A 15992-nucleotide genomic window follows, 5' to 3' on the forward strand; every position below is an offset into this window, starting at 1 on the left:
ATACTCTGTAATGTTCTGTTTTTTGTATTTTTCTGCCCACTCAAGGGCCTCTCTATAATTTATCAAAGATTAACACCTTAATAAAATGTTTAGAGTGTTAGAGTGAGGTTAAGTTCGAAACTCCCACTCTCTAACACTCATTGCTGCCAGCTCTCTCTCTTCCCTTCCTCTCTTGTTTGTTTAGTTTCTGTTTTGCATCTAATCTCAAACAGTTCCATACATCAAGTGAACTGTTTTCAACTTGGTATCAGAGCGGGTCATTGCTTGGCGTGTCCCTCATGTGGTTCTAGTTCAACCAACTGCATGAGGAGGTTCAAGGGCCGAATGTTTACAGTCATTCGCCTGGTTCTTGGAGGTCATTGGAGTGTGCCCAAGTTTCTATACACTTGGAGAAGGGTTCGGTGACCAGGAAGAATCAGAGAGCAAGTTTTCCAACCTGATTTGAAATCAGAAAAAGGGGATTTCGAAGCTAGCTCAGAGAGCTAAGTGTTCGGCCTGGTTTCAAGTTCAAACTAGAGATACTGTAAGTTGTTTTATCAGTTCTTTGCTGAGTTATTTTGTTATTTGGGAGGACTGTTAAAGCATTCAAAGCACACCTCCATTCGGCCCATTGTTGCTGGACTGATTCTACTCAGAAATTTCTGGGTTATTCTGGAAGTGTGGTTTGGCTGTTATTGGACTTCCAAAACTGCTGAAAACTGATCTAAACTAAGTGGTACAAGCCTCTACTTTAGTTCAGCTACTTCTTGGACCTAGACGGAGTGTTCTTGAAGTGATTTCTGCTGGGTTAACAGTGAAGTGTTGATTGTTGCATACATAGTGTTTGTAAAAAGTCCTCTTAGGTACTGTGGACTGTATTTTTTGTTCTCCTTGGGAAATTATTGTTGGGAACCAAGGATACATATTGTTTGGAGGCCGGCTGGTTGTTCCTTGAAGGCTGAACCAGGGTTTCTTCTCCTTGAAAGTGCTGCCACTGAACTTGGTTCTCACGGCTGTCAGATCTGAACTGAGTTTGTGTGTTGCTGTGTTTGCTATTGTTTCAACCCAATCTGAGTTCTTTGAAATCAGGTCACTTTTGGAAGGCTTGCCGAAACCCTAATTGAAGTTGTTACATAATGGACTTCTCAGAAATTGAGAACAAGAGCACTGCTGAATATGGACATAATTTGGGAACTACAACTGATTCCTTGTTGGTTGTAACTACAGTTAAATTGGATGGAACCAATTATTTGGCCTGGTCACAGTCCGTAAAAATTCATATTTGCAGTAGAGGAAAGTGGGGGTTTATCTCTAAGAGCAAGAAAGCTCCCCCAGAGGAGGATCCCTCTTATGAGAAATGGGTGCAGGAGAATTACACAGTGATTGGGTGGCTTGTGAACTCAATGCAGCCACAAATTAGCCAACATTATCTGTGGATGAACTCGGCTAAAGAAATCTGGGATAGTGTTGCAGAAACTTACTCCCAGAAGTTGAATGTTGCCAGAGCCTACAAACTGAGAAGTGATGTGAAGAATCTAAGGCAAGGGGAGAAGTCACTTGCAACATACTTCTCAACCCTGAAATCTCTATGGCAAGAGATTGATTTGATAGAGGTTGTGACATGGGATACCCTCAACGATGCTGAAACAGACAGGAAATTGGTTGAAAGGAATAGGGTCTTTGAGTTATTGACAGGGCTGAACTCTGAATATGACATTACAAAGCAAAACATCTTGTCCAAGGAAGATGTTTCATTGTCACAAGCATATGCTTTGGTCAGCAGTGAAGAAAGTAGGAGGCAAGTGCAGGTTCAAGGAGTCAGAGTTCAGCCCTTGCGTTTGTTTCAAAGTTCATCTCCTTCTTGTGTTTTCTATATTATCATGGCAGCAAGAGGTGGACATGGTAGGGGTGGTAGAAGACCACAACATGTCACTGTAGAGGTTTTCCAAGAGGCTATAAGAGGACTACAAGAACAGATTGAACATCTTGCTCAACTTGTAGCTCAAAATGCTGCTAGGGATGGTGACGTAGAAAATGATTTGGGGCTAGGAAGAAGAAGACAAGCTCCTAGAGTTGATGAACAACTCACTGACATTATTGGTGAAGAATCAAGTGAAGACACTGAGCAACCTGAAGGTGATCAGCATGGAAGGAATAACAACCAGCGGTGGGAAGACCGAATAGTGCAAGCTTTACAATCAGTAGAAGATCAAGACTGCAATCAGTCTTGAACCCTAATAGATTTTAGGTTAAGAAAAGCAGAAGAAAAGTGAGAGGAAGGAGAAGGAAGAGAAGAGAAACAGGAGAACACAAGGGTTTGAAAGGAGGGACAGATTCTAACACATCTGCCGCTGCCACTCTCTTAGTATTTATAGGTTATGTTCAGTACATAGAGAAAAGAACATATCTGCCCTTAGTACTTACATGACAAATAAAGTAAATAAAAACTGAAATAAATAACAACTGAAATAACAAACTGACCCCAACTGACACTACTATGACTGAAACAAATAATTACACATGCTGTCCTACGAACACAGTGGGGACCACTGCTGCGGGGCCCACATCAGTGTTCTCTACACTCCCCCTCAAGTTGGGAGTAGATATTTATCATTCCCAACTTGGATAGGTCTGCCTCTAACTTCTTCACAATCCAATCAAGGTCATGGTGTTCAACTTCATATTTCTGAGTTTGATGGTGAGTTGGAACCTGAAGAGTTTCTAAACTGGTTGGACAGCATTGAAAATTATTTTGATTGGAAAATAATGAATGAAGAAAGAAAAGTGAAGCTTGTAACAGCAAAGATGCGTGGGACAGCCTTAGATTGGTGGAAAATTTACCAAAGGGACAAAAAAAGGAAGGGGAAAATAAAGGTTAGTTCCTGGAGAAGAAAGAAAGAGAAGCTGAAATCCCAATTTTTACCACTAGACTACGAGCAAACTCTTTACCAAAGGGTGCAGAATTTAAGGCAACAGGAAAAAAGTGTGAAGGAGTACACAAAAGAGTTTAATAGATTAACTCTTCGGAGTAATATGTCAGAAATTAAACAGCAAAAAGTTAGATATATCAATGGTTTGAGGTTGCCAATACAAGATCAAGTCAGCCTACATTGCCCGTATAAGGTAAAGGATGCATATCAGCTAGCTCTAAAGGTTAAAGCTCAACTAAGTCAGAGCTCAGGGCGGAGGCTAAGTGTTGTCCAAGGTACATCTTCATCAGTAGGTCGAAGTGTTGGGGGGTAGGGGTCGTGTGATCAACCAAACACGACCTACAGTCCAAGGGACTTCAAATGCAACAAAGAGCAGTCAAGGGCAGCCTACTTTAGATGTTTCAGGTGTATGGAGTCGGGGCATCGTTCAAATGAATGTCTTAAGAGAAGGATTGAAGGGCAAACACATTCGGTTGATGAAGTCACTGATGAACAATAAGGTGATATATGCCATGTTGAGGATGAGCAAGTGGCTGAAACTACTAAAGCTAATGCTTTAGAGGAAGAAAACTTGGATGGGGATATTGAGGGTAAAGCTCTAGTGATACGACACTCTATGGTTGCACCTCAAGAACCACTACCAGGGGACTGGTTGAGAAAGAATATCTTTAGAACACATTGTAGAGCTGGTGGGAAGTTGTGTAACCTGATTATTGACAGTGGGAGTAGTGAGAATCTTGTTTCTCAAGAGATGGTGGATAAATTACAGCTCAAGATTGTTCAACACCCCCGACCATATCGTATTTTGTGGTTCAACAAAGGAAATGAAGTAAGAGTTTCTTCTAAATGCCTAGTTAATTTTTCTATTGGTAATACATTTGAAGAATCGGTATGGTGTGATGTTGTCCCAATGGATGCATGCCATATTCTCTTGGGTCGCCTATGGCAATATGATCGTAAGACCATTCATTATGGGGACAAGAACACATATAGCTTTGTTAAAGACAATAAGAAGATAACTCTTAAACCAATGCAACTTGATTCATTTCCAAAGAAGGAAACAAAACCAACCACTACTCTCTTCACCTCAAATAAATTGGCTCAAGAAGATGGAAATTTGCATGTTTACGTGTTGGTTTCAAAAGAAGTTAGCAAAGAAACACCTGTTCCAGAGTTGGTGAAGAAGCTACTTCATGAGTATGCTGATGTGATGCCTAAAGAACTACCCGATGGCCTTCCTCCCCTAAGAGATGTACAACATCATATAGATTTAATGCCGGGAGCAGCATTGCCTAACCTACCCCACTATAGAATGAGCCCTAAGGAGCATGAGGAGCTCCAACGACAAGTAACGGAGTTGTTGAAGAAGGGGATGATCCGTGAGAGCTTAAGCCCATGTGCTGTACCAGCTTTGCTCACACCAAAGAAAGATGGTAGTTGGAGTATGTGTGTTGACAGTCGTGCCATTAACAAAATTATAGTTAAATACAGGTTTTTCATACCCCGCCTTGATGACATGTTAGACACATTGGCTGGTTCACAAGTTTTTTCAAAGATAGATCTGAAGAGTGGATACCATCAAATTCGTATCCGGGAGGGGGATGAGTGGAAGACTACATTCAAGACTAAGGAAGGTCTTTATGAATGGCTGGTTATGCCATTTGGGTTGTCTAATGCTCCTAGCACCTTTATGAGGTTCATGAGCCAAGTTTTAAGGTCGTTCATGGGGAAGTTTGTGGTAGTTTATTTTGATGACATACTCATCTACAGAAAAGACCATGGCAGCCACTTAGGACACTTGAGAGATATCCTAGAAGTCTTGAGACAAAATCAACTATATGTAAATTTGAATAAGTGTAATTTTATGACAGATCGGTTGGTGTTTTTGGGGTATGTTGTTTCAGCCAAGGGCATTGAGGTGGATCAAGAAAAAGTACAAGCTATTCAAGAGTGGCCAACACCAAAGACCGTGACTGAAATTCGTAGTTTCCATGGGCTAGCAACTTTTTATCGTCGGTTTATAAAGAATTTCAGCACTATTGTGGCACCCATTACTGAATGCTTGAAAGGAGGTGAGTTTACTTGGACTCACACAGCTGAGAAAAGCTTCCAAGAGCTAAAGATAAGGATAATGAAGGCTGGATATTGGATTTACCTGATTTTAACAAGCTCTTTGAAGTTGAATGTGATGCATCCCATGGTGGGATTGGAGCTGTCCTTAGACAAGAAGGCCATCCAGTTGATTACTTTAGTGAGAAACTCAATGATGCTAGAAAGAGGTATTCCACTTATGATGTTGAGTTTTATGCCATTATGCAAGAGTTGAAATTTTCCTAAATCTTACCTGCTGTGGGAAAGTGTTGAACAGTCCTGGCAACTCAAGGAGTCATAGAAGCAAGCAGCCAGGACATAACGGTGGCATTCTCCTTGCACCACACTGCATACTCCACACTGCCAACTTCGGGTTCCTTCTTCTTCCCATCTAAATAACCTGTGAGTTCACGGGAAGTAATAAAAAGCATTGCAGAAACGGACCACTCCCTGAAGTTGTATCCATCCAGCAACACACTTGTAATCTGCAAGCTGTGCAGATTCAGGTTCTCCAGATTTGAAGACCTCCCACCAGGTCTGTTATCCCTAGAAGAGACCTCTCCGGATATTGAAGACATCTTGGATGCAGACTTTGTGTAAATAACACTATCTCAGACTAGCCGAAGTGGTCACAGTCCTGAAGTGGACTAGTTACAGCACCAAGAAGAATTCTGTGAGCAAGTAACCGACCTGAAACTGAGAGCTCTCCACACTGCACTATGCAGACTTCACTTGGGCTTCGACTTCTGCAATTGAAACTGAGAGCTCTCCACCACTGCACTATGCAGACTTCACTTGGGCTTCGACTTCTGCAACTGTAGAGAGTGCTCACCTCAACCTAGGTCTGTCCTATACAGACCTCTCTTAGCAGCCAAATGGCTACTAACTACTAGAAGCAGCCCAGTAGGGCATCAACTTCTGGGTTTTACCTCCCTTGTGTCCTACAACCAAGAGAAACCATAGGTTCGAACCCTGTTCTGTTCTACGGCAACCCTAGGGTTTTTCTGCAGAAACCAAGAAGAAAAAAAAGGAGAAAGCAAGCAAGAGAGAAGAGTTGGTGTCGGCTGTAACCAGAAGATCACTCAATGCTCTGATACCATGTTTGCTGAAAGATTGTAGCTGAAGTAGTAGAAGAGAGGTGAAGGCAAACAAGTGCTGAGAATGTCGAACTGAGTAACCCAGTCGACAGTACTATTATTTATAGTAGATTACAATACAGTGTTACATGAAATGTCTGGAATGCCCCTGATTAGTGATGGGACACCCAGACTGCTTAAAACACTAAACAGACTTAGGCCCAATAACAAAGGCCCAGTACCTAACAGCTTAAAACCCAATACAAACTAACATGTACACTTATCAGCCGAACCAGCAATACATAAAAACAGTCAACTTAACAACTTGGTTTCAACAATGTCTACTAATGTTGTGGGATTCAGCTCCATCAAAGACCAATACCAAGATGACCCTTATTTTGGCCCTATTTGTAGAAGCTACAAGGATATTCAAGCCAAGTTTGTGTGGAATGATGGTTACCTATTCATGGGCAATAGGTTATGTATTCCATCAGGATCCTTGAGGCCATTACTGATTGCTGATTTGCATTGCAAGGGACATTTTGGACGCAAGAAGACACTTGAAATGGTCTCCAAAAGGTACTTTTGGCCAAGGCTACAAAAGGATGTGTTCTATTATGTTGATAGATGTCACGAGTGCCAAACATCTAAGGGGCAGCATCAAAATACAAGTTTGTATCTTCCCTTACCCATACCAGAAGCACTGCAAATTGATATTACTATGGATTTTGTGTTGGGGTTGCCAAGAACAGCTAGGGGTAATGATTCTATTTTTGTTATGGTTGATCGTTTTTCCAAAATGACCCACTTTATTGGTTGCCAAAAGACTTCTGATGCTTCTCATGTAGCTAACTTGTTTTTCAAAGAAGTTGTTCGGTTGCATGGATTGCCAAGATCTATCACATCAGATCATGACACAAGATTCCTTAGCCACTTTTGGAGAACTTTATAGAAGTGTATGGGTACTACCCTACAATATAGCAGTACATTTCACCCACAAATAGATGGACAAACTGAAGTGGTTAACTGAAGCCTAGGCAACTTGTTGAGGAGCCTAGTTGGAGACTACTTAAAGCAATGGGATCCCATCCTACCACAAGCTGAATTTTCCTTCAATGATTCAGTTAATAGATTTACAGGGAAGATTCCTTTTGAGGTTTTGTACGGTCAGTCACCAAAAAGTGTTGTTGATCTAGCTCCTATAACAAGGTTGCGGCGAGTGGTGATGATGCCGAAGCTTTAGCTGAATCCATTTGAGAGATTCAAGAGAATATACGACAGAAGCTGAAAGAAAGCAATCTAAGGTATAAAGAAGCTAAGGATAAGCATCGTCGAATGAAAGAGTTTCATGAAGACGATTTAGTCATGGTTTATTTGCGGCCTGAGAGGTTTCCAGTTGGGACCTACCATAAGTTGAAGCAGAAAAAGATTGGTCCATGTCAAGTGCTAAGATGGTTTGGTGACAATGCATATGAAATTGAGCTACCAACTGATTTGTCCATTTCACCCATTTTTAATGTAGCGGACCTCTTTAGACAAAATGTTTAAATATTTAGACAAAATATTTTCATTTCTATGGGTAACAACATGAAATAGTTACATACTCATATAAATGTAAGCCTTTGAATCTAAATGTACATAGATATCATGCAAATGATTTGTTTTGATATGATTCATTTTTCTCTTTAAACCCGTTATTTTTTTCAAGTTTATCATTATAGATGACTTTTTCTTTTTACTTTCCTTTATGAAATATTTTTAATTATACACAACTTAATAAAATATAGTCAACTTTTTTAAAGGAGTGCTTAGCAGCTAGCACTTAGCAATATACAGGACTGTATGTGCATCAATAAAATTTTAATTGTTGTTAATCAAGAAAAATCTGGTAGGATACATGAATTTACTAGCAGAACAGTGCATTCAACTAATAATCCTTAATATATCCCAGAATAACATTGAGCAATACCTGTGACCACCAAGACAAAACAGTGAACACCCACAGATTTGAGGTCTCAATGTATCTGCCAACTGCAGGAACTAGAAACAACACCAGCCCTACTGCATTGGTCACCAAATAAAATGCAATTGCCACCATATAGGAAGAAACACACCATTCTCCAACCCAACTCCCATATTGTTTGGCATGGCAAGTAGAGTGTCTTCTAGAGTCGGCATAATAAACAGGAAGAATGATGATCCATGTCACTGATACAACAAGCTTCAGTATATATCTCAGGATCTGAGAGAAGTCCATTAAGTGCCTTGCTTTCCACATAAAGACAATATCAAGAATGGCTGCAAGTGTAAACCTTGCTTTAGCTTGTAAAACAGTTGTTACAGTCTACCAAGAATAGAAAATGGTTTGGATAAAGAAACTAACGACAATATACCTAATTATTAGGGTAAATTAGTTTTTTTGTTATTATAATGCATACATAATAAGAGAGATAAGAGATAGCTGTGAACACAAGGAAAAAAATGCTTCAAGGACACATTAAGCTTAAATAGTAAAATCCTCCTTCAACCAGACGCAACAATCAGATATAGGTCAATTCCCATCAAAGGAGATATGGAACAGCACTGTACCTACAAAAAGTAGCATTTATGGTATGGACAGCAAAAAAAAAGCCATCAACCAATGCTGGTGCCAACTATGGTGTCTTGGGATGGGGTGGACTGGATACGGTCCTAACCATTGGCATTTTCAGCAACATTAGGAAAATGTTTGACAAGGGACAAGCCACAAAGCAAAGGAATGAGCATCCAGACAGTGTTATGCCCTCACTGTGAAAAGGGGTCATTGCACCTTTGTAGGATCCATTGATGATTAGAGATCTACTATGGATTATTGCACCTTTATAGGTGGAAATCTAAAGACCGACAGAAACCAGAAACAAAATGTAGTGGCAAGAGAAAGTGTTGAGGCAGAATGTCAAGCCATGGCACATGAAATTGGTAAAGTAATATAGTTAAAAAACTTACTGGTAGAGCTGGGGTTTCCAGCTTTAGGTTAAATTTCTCTTAATTGTGAACAAGGCAGCCATCAAAATTTCACACAACCCAGTTCAACATGATAGGACTAAACATAGAGAAGTTGACAAGCATTTTCATTCATGAGAAGATTGAAAGGGATGAAATCTTCCTTATATTTGTAAGCTCTAAGGAGCAAGTAGTTAATATATTTACTAAGAGCGTAATGTGTCATAATGAACTACATAACAAGTTGAAGATGATTGGTATCACCCAACTTGAGGGGGAATGTTATAATTCTATAACCCTTGTATTTTGTGGCTAAGGCTTTTCGGTCATTTTACAATGTTTTAAACAATAATCTTAATAAAACATTGGTGCAGGCACCATGACACACTTTTGGATCACCGATGTTTCACTCCTCTCTCTCCTTCCTCTTGCCTTCTCGACATCAATGACAGATAACAAATATGAATCCTAAACTTACCAAGCTTATTACATCATATACAACTTGCCTCTTCTTTTCTTGGTAACAATGTTAGTTTTTATTAATTATGAGAGAAATAGAATAGCAATGCCAATCTATCCTGCTCCTTTTTCTAAATGCAACTGGTCAAATTACAAATATCCCCAATATATTTGATCCCTATAGACAACTTCTCTCTTAAACAAGATTACTTAATGCGTCTGCCATGGAATCACTCCAAATGGATACAAAGGTCCCATTCATGTTATAATGATTGAAAGCAATAAATCTGGTAGATTATATTTTAAGGACCAGAAAAGTTTCCAATCAAAAACAATTCTTAATCTATAATTACAACATCATTTAAGCCTTGTCCCAACTAAATGTGGTTGGTTACATAAATCCTGTTTTGCGATTCCGTTCTGTTCAGTACCATATCCATTGTTAAATTATGAGTGCTTAAATCATTTCTTACTACTTCAACCCATGTTCTTTTTTATCTGCCGCTAGACCTTCTAGCCCTTTCAACTTACAACAGCACTTCTTATGGCCTTTGTAGATTGTATCCTATGCATGTGACCAAACCATCTTAGTCTACTTTTCCCTCATTTTATCACCTACTACAGTTGTGGCAAAAAGTATATGCTGAGATGGATGAGTGGAAAAACTAGAAAGGATAGGGTCAGAAATTAAGTTATTCAAAGGAACCTAGGAGTAGCTTAAATACAGAAAAATTAATAAATGGTTCCATCAATGGAAATAGCATACCGATGGCATTCATCTAAGCATCACTATCCTGATTGTTTAGCCTTTTGAGATGACTTCAAACAACTATTGAACAACAAGAATAATACCTTTGACGAGATTAAGAATTGCGGAAGTTATGAAGATGCTCATGATATCTTCAAGTACTTCTGCATCATAAAATTGAAATGGGGATTCCAGGCCATGCCATGCCATTATTATCATTGCCTAGGTACCAACAGAAAGAATTCAGCAATATAGAAAATCCATAAGAAAGAGCAGACTCACCCCTTTCACACTACATAACTTGTACCTGAAGAGCTAAAATAAAAAATGTCCACATCCTATCGAAACTCCTAAAAAGGTGCCAAAATGAACGAATCTCCACAAAATTTGTTTTCCCTAGCCATTGTTTTTTGTGATCTTCCTTTGGACTAGTCTGAAATCAGCATGAGAAGAAGACATTAGTTTAAAGCAAATACAATAACAATGAGAAACATATTGGGAAACTTTAGAAAAGATCTAGGGCTTAATCTTGCCAATTGCGCATTAAGTAACTAATCAGTAGGTCCAAAAAAATTATTCAAAAGAATAACTTACTCTTCTTAAACACACCAAAAAAATAAAGCTATGCTCCTCTCCAACACACACACACACACACACACACACACAAAGGAACACAAACTTTACGTGTGCAATGTCCCTTCTTAACAAAGTCCTAGCTTAAAATACTTTCTCATAATACTTGTGAAAGTACCAAAAAGGTGTGGTAATATTAAGTTATAAACTTGTAAGAGTGGCATTCGGTTTTTATTTGTAATGCCATAAATACAAAGTGAATAGTTCAGTTGACCCAATATCTTCCCAAATTTCCTACATGCTTTGCCAAGTTTTGTGACACTAGAAATCTGTTGTCATTAACAGGTTTTCTAGTAACTTGCAGTTCTTGAGAAAAACCTCTATTCTAATATTTTAAGGACTTCAAGATTTTCTGATGGTGAACTCAAATTGGATTTAAGGAACTTTATTGGTTTTATAATTTTATGGTAAAATAATCATAAAAAAGTCATATTGGACTTTTCTAATGCATATGACCATAAGAAGGTTTTTCAATCGATGAGATCAGAAGATTTTGATCCATGGGACTACTTAGACTCATTGGAATCAAGTCTCATGTTATATGATGACACAACCTCTTGTTTATCTCTATATTTTCCACCCCAACAGTTTCTCCTTTTCCCTTGATGTTTCGAACAACTAAAGTGTTGAACCAGTGTTAATGAATTGGGTATCATTTCAATCTACATTTGTGTGACTTTGAAAAACATTCAGGCTACATTCGTTGCAGTACAAATCTAAGGGTCCTCAAGTACTTAAAGAAGCATCCGGAGAGAGGTATCTTGTTTGCGAACAATGGGCATCTAAGAGTTGAAGCTTATACTAATGCCAATTGGGCCAGCTCTACTAATGATAGAAGGTCCACCTCAAGTTACTGTGCATTTATTGGTGGTAATCTTGTTACATGGAGGGGTAAGAAGCAAACAGTAGTTGCTCAGTCAAGTGCAGAGGCTGAATATTGTGCCAAGGCACATGGAGTTTCTGAGTTGTTATGGTGAAGAATATGCTCCAATAGTTAGTCTTTCCTGCTATTAAACCCATGTCCCTCTACTGTGACAACAAGGCAGCCATCAACATTGCTCATAATCTGGTCCTCTATGACAGAACCAAGCACATCAAACTGGATAAGCATTTTATTATAGAGAAGATAGAAATGGGTGAAATATGCATTCCTTTTGTAACTCTGCAAATCAACTAGCCAATGTACTTAATAAGGGTTTAGCTATTCCTCATCATAGTGAGCTTTGTAACAAGTTGGGAATAATTGACATCTATAACCCAAATTGAGGGGGAGTGTTGTCTATGATGTTTGTCTGTACTGTTTACATGCTTCTTTTGTAATCAGTGATAAATATGTCCTTTTACCCTCTCTTATGGTTGCCCTGATATAATAATGTGTGGAGCAGCCACCTACACTAACTTTTGGCTCCCAGCTCTCAGTTTTCTCACTATCTTCTTCTTTGCTTGGACTGCATGATTGCCTTCAGACACTACAGAGATTTTACCATGTAAATGTTTTATGGTAAATAAAGAGGAAATTCATTAAATAAAAATGTAAATGTTACAATCGGCTCATAATGAGATTTCACCATGCATGCACTTTCAACTTCAAAGAAAGACACTATAAAGACTGAGATTAACAATCCTACCCACCATAAACAGTAACCATGAATTAACCCCTAAATTTTCCCTGTGTGTGTCTTTAAATCCAGAATGATATATCACCTGTTCCCTAAGAAATGAACAAAGAAAGACGAAAGCACCTGATTCTTCTTATCCTTCTTATGAAAAGTGGGTACAGAAAACTACACCATTATGTCAGGACTGCTTAGCTCAATGCAGCCCCTTATTAGGAGTGTTCTTTATTCCTTAAAACTACTGTCAAAGTGGAAAAACAGATTTCAGCAAGCATTTTCTAAATCGAAAAAGATAATGCAAGAGAAAACAGTTATGCATAATAGTCCAAACTCTGGACAGAATTTGCAGGATTAATTCCTCTCGTGCAGCTGTTGGATTAAAATGAATTTTTGGAATGATAGAGTTCTTATAGAAGCATCCATAAAAATTTCATGAAGATTAGTCCAGAGGAAGGCCTTCATCAATCCAAAATACAGTTTCTAGAATGTGTAGATTGTAAACATTGGTCAATGGCCAAAGTCAAAGCTTTCCCACATGGACCCCATAACCTGAATCACCCAAAAACATAGTATTTATGGTTTAAATCCCACTTCATTTGGTTAACCCACATGTGAGTTATAGTGGAATGTGGAACCATGGTATTATAGGAAATAAAATTAGTAGATTTTGGTCTTAAAACGTATGGATATCCTAGGATATTTTAGGGAGTTTATTTGAAAGTTTAGTAAGGTTTTAATAAAAAGTATAACTCATATAAGCTCCCTACCATTTTGAGCAAATTGAGCATGAAAGGTATTATGTAATTTCAACTTTTTCTCTGAAGATTTTTACTAGAATCCAATAAATCTACTGTCTAGGGTAAGTGTAACAAGACAACTTACTATTTTTACTTCTTCCTTTTCTTCTTTCTTCCTGTTTTCTTCTGTAGCTGTAAGTGAAGCATTTGTATCATGACCATCTCCAAAAAGCTGTGTGCGGAAGAAATCATGATCCAGACAGAGGGGCCAACTAAGCTGGAAGGAATCCAATAAATCTACTGTCTATGGTAAGTGTAAAAAGACAACTTACTATCTTTACTTCTTCCTTTTCTTCTTTCTTCATATTTTCTTCTGTATCTGTAAGTGAAGCATTTGTAACATGACCATCTCCGAAAGGCTGTGTGCGGAAGAAATCATGATCCAGATAGAGGGGCCAACCAAGCTGGAAGCAATCAAGAGACCTGCAAGAGTTAATCAGCAATGATTCTCCCAAATTCCCAGCTTTTTTAAGGAAAGTAGCATTGCAGTGTAAAGAAATAGAAAAGGTAACATAAGCAGAAAGAAGATGCCGACCAGAAAAACTCGTTCAAATCATCATAGTTTCTCCATTTAGAATGATCACCCAATCCACTTTCTTCCTTAGTTGCCTCCTTCAGTTTTCAAAAACCAGACTTAGAATCTAAATAGAAATATTTATGCAAGAAGATACAATAGTCAGGAGATAAAGCACCTCAAATATAACCCTGTATATTGGGGTAACTACTTTCTCAAGGAAAGACTCAGCTCCTCTTCCATATGCTGGGATTTTATTTTCCTCTGTAATGCTTAAACCACCAGATAACACACCATACAATTCATGTGCCATCTGAAAGAAGGAAAAATAACATAGAGAACACATAAAGTTCATTTTGGTTAGCAGAGGAAACATATTTAATAGCATTAAGAGGAAAATTAACAGATTTCTTGATTCAGTTATTGTTGCAACAATGCTAAGCTACTCTATCTACTGATTCTCAATTGATACATAGTAATATACATAATAGGGAAGCATTGCTTTCTATGCTAGATTACGTGATGAGCCCAAAAAAGAAAAAGAATAAAAGAATAAAGAAAAAAGAGATGTAAATATGTTTGAGTTCATTTTTGTAGTAGGATCTCCAAATAGTTGTCATGGGAAGCTTTGTAGTCAATTTGGAACCTAGGGTATTTTCATCATTTTATAAGCCATATTCTGGTCAAGGGGAGCTGGGTTTGGGTGTGCATCTGTTGGGTTTTGGTCTCTTGAGTGTTTTTGTAGTAGAAGTTATCTTTTGGGAGTTTGTTTGAAGTTAGTTTTGTTCTTGAGAAATTGTTAGTGAAGGGAGAACATTCTAGGGGCTTATGTGTAAATATTTTAGTTGGCTTCTCCAGCAAGCCATTCTAGGGGTTTATGTGTAAATATTTCTGAAGTGGTCTTTTGGTTTTTTTTTCTCTCCTTCTTAAGTTGTAGCTCAGCTCCAGCTAGGGTTTTGAAGCATTTGGAGCTTGGGTTTTGAGGAGTCAACCCATTTTGGTGCCTTTCAATCCCTTTATCATTGTGTGTCTATGCAAGAGGCCAGATTAACACCATTGTTACTGTCACGGAACTGTTCCAAGAGGAGTTCTACTTCAGATTCAGGTCTAAAACATGGTTTGAAATGTCCCTAAGGTCTCTAATATTTTCACAACATATTTCCATTTCCATGGGTAGTGACACAAAATTTTACTAGAATCGACAACATTATGTGGAGTACAAGAGATAGTTTCCACAACATATTTTCATTTCTACTTCCATGGGTAGCAACATGAAATTTTATTGGAATCAACACATTTCCCTGTGAACACTACCAGTACTATGTGTAGTACAAGAAAAAAAGGCCAGCCCAATGCACAAGGCACCCGCCAATGAGGGATCTGGGGAGGGACAGATGTATGCAGCCTTACCCCTACACATACAGAGAGGTTGTTTCCAAGATTTGAACCTTTATCCCCCAAGTTGCAAAGAAGCAACCTAACATTGACATTTTCGACATTTCTGGCATGTTTCTTATATTTGGACAATTGACGTTTCCACCGACACCGACATGCTAAACCTTGGCCTAAAATCCCTAAGGATCCAACTTGTTTTCTTATTTTCAGCTTAGTATTGTTGTAATTATTGTTGTACACTTAAAGTTTTGCATATAAGTTGTTTTTCCATCCACATCAAGTGGTGAGAAAGTTCTTGTAGCTCAAAATGATGCTAGGGATGGTGACATAGCAAGTGATTTGGAGTTGGAATGAAGAAGACAAGCTCCTAGAATTTATGAACAGCTCACTAACATTCTTAGTGAAATCAAGTGAAAAAGACATTGAGCAATCAGATGGTGATCAGCAAGAAAGGAATAACAACCAGTGATGGAAAGACCAAATAGTGCAAGCTTTACAATTCTTACCACTGGATTATGAGAAAACTCTTTACCAAAAGGTGCAGAATTTAAGGCAATGAAAAAAGAGTGTAAAGGAGTACATAAAAGAGTTAAATAGACTAATTCTTCGGAGTAATATGACAGAAACTGAACATCAAATATATATATATATATATATAATGTTAGAATGCTCGAGTCAGGGGTATTTTGGTCATTCTGGTGTATCTTCTTGAGAGTGAAAGGTCTATTGTATCTGAGTTTAAGCTATGTATCCCATCTTCTATGAGGGACAG

The 15992-nt window shown here is 38.4% G+C and overlaps 1 protein-coding gene across 2 annotated transcripts in view; it reads right to left on the reverse strand.

Moving 5' to 3' along the window:
* The window catches only part of GSL04 (glucan synthase-like 4), a 133830-nt gene that overhangs the window by 79702 nt on the left and 38136 nt on the right, over positions 1 to 15992 (reverse strand). For both annotated transcript variants that reach the window (XM_010259460.3, XM_010259458.3), the window contains exons 10-16: positions 14004 to 14138; positions 13847 to 13923; positions 13584 to 13734; positions 13397 to 13483; positions 10573 to 10698; positions 10370 to 10487; positions 8046 to 8374 (exon numbers count right to left, since the gene is read on the reverse strand). In XM_010259460.3, the coding sequence (XP_010257762.1) occupies positions 8046 to 8374; positions 10370 to 10487; positions 10573 to 10698; positions 13397 to 13483; positions 13584 to 13734; positions 13847 to 13923; positions 14004 to 14138 (1023 nt within the window). The remainder of the gene's footprint in view (positions 1 to 8045; positions 8375 to 10369; positions 10488 to 10572; positions 10699 to 13396; positions 13484 to 13583; positions 13735 to 13846; positions 13924 to 14003; positions 14139 to 15992) is intronic.

This window comes from Nelumbo nucifera, chromosome 3 (assembly GCF_055504915.1).
Source record: "Nelumbo nucifera cultivar China Antique chromosome 3, China Antique-T2T, whole genome shotgun sequence".
NCBI lineage: Eukaryota > Viridiplantae > Streptophyta > Magnoliopsida > Proteales > Nelumbonaceae > Nelumbo > Nelumbo nucifera.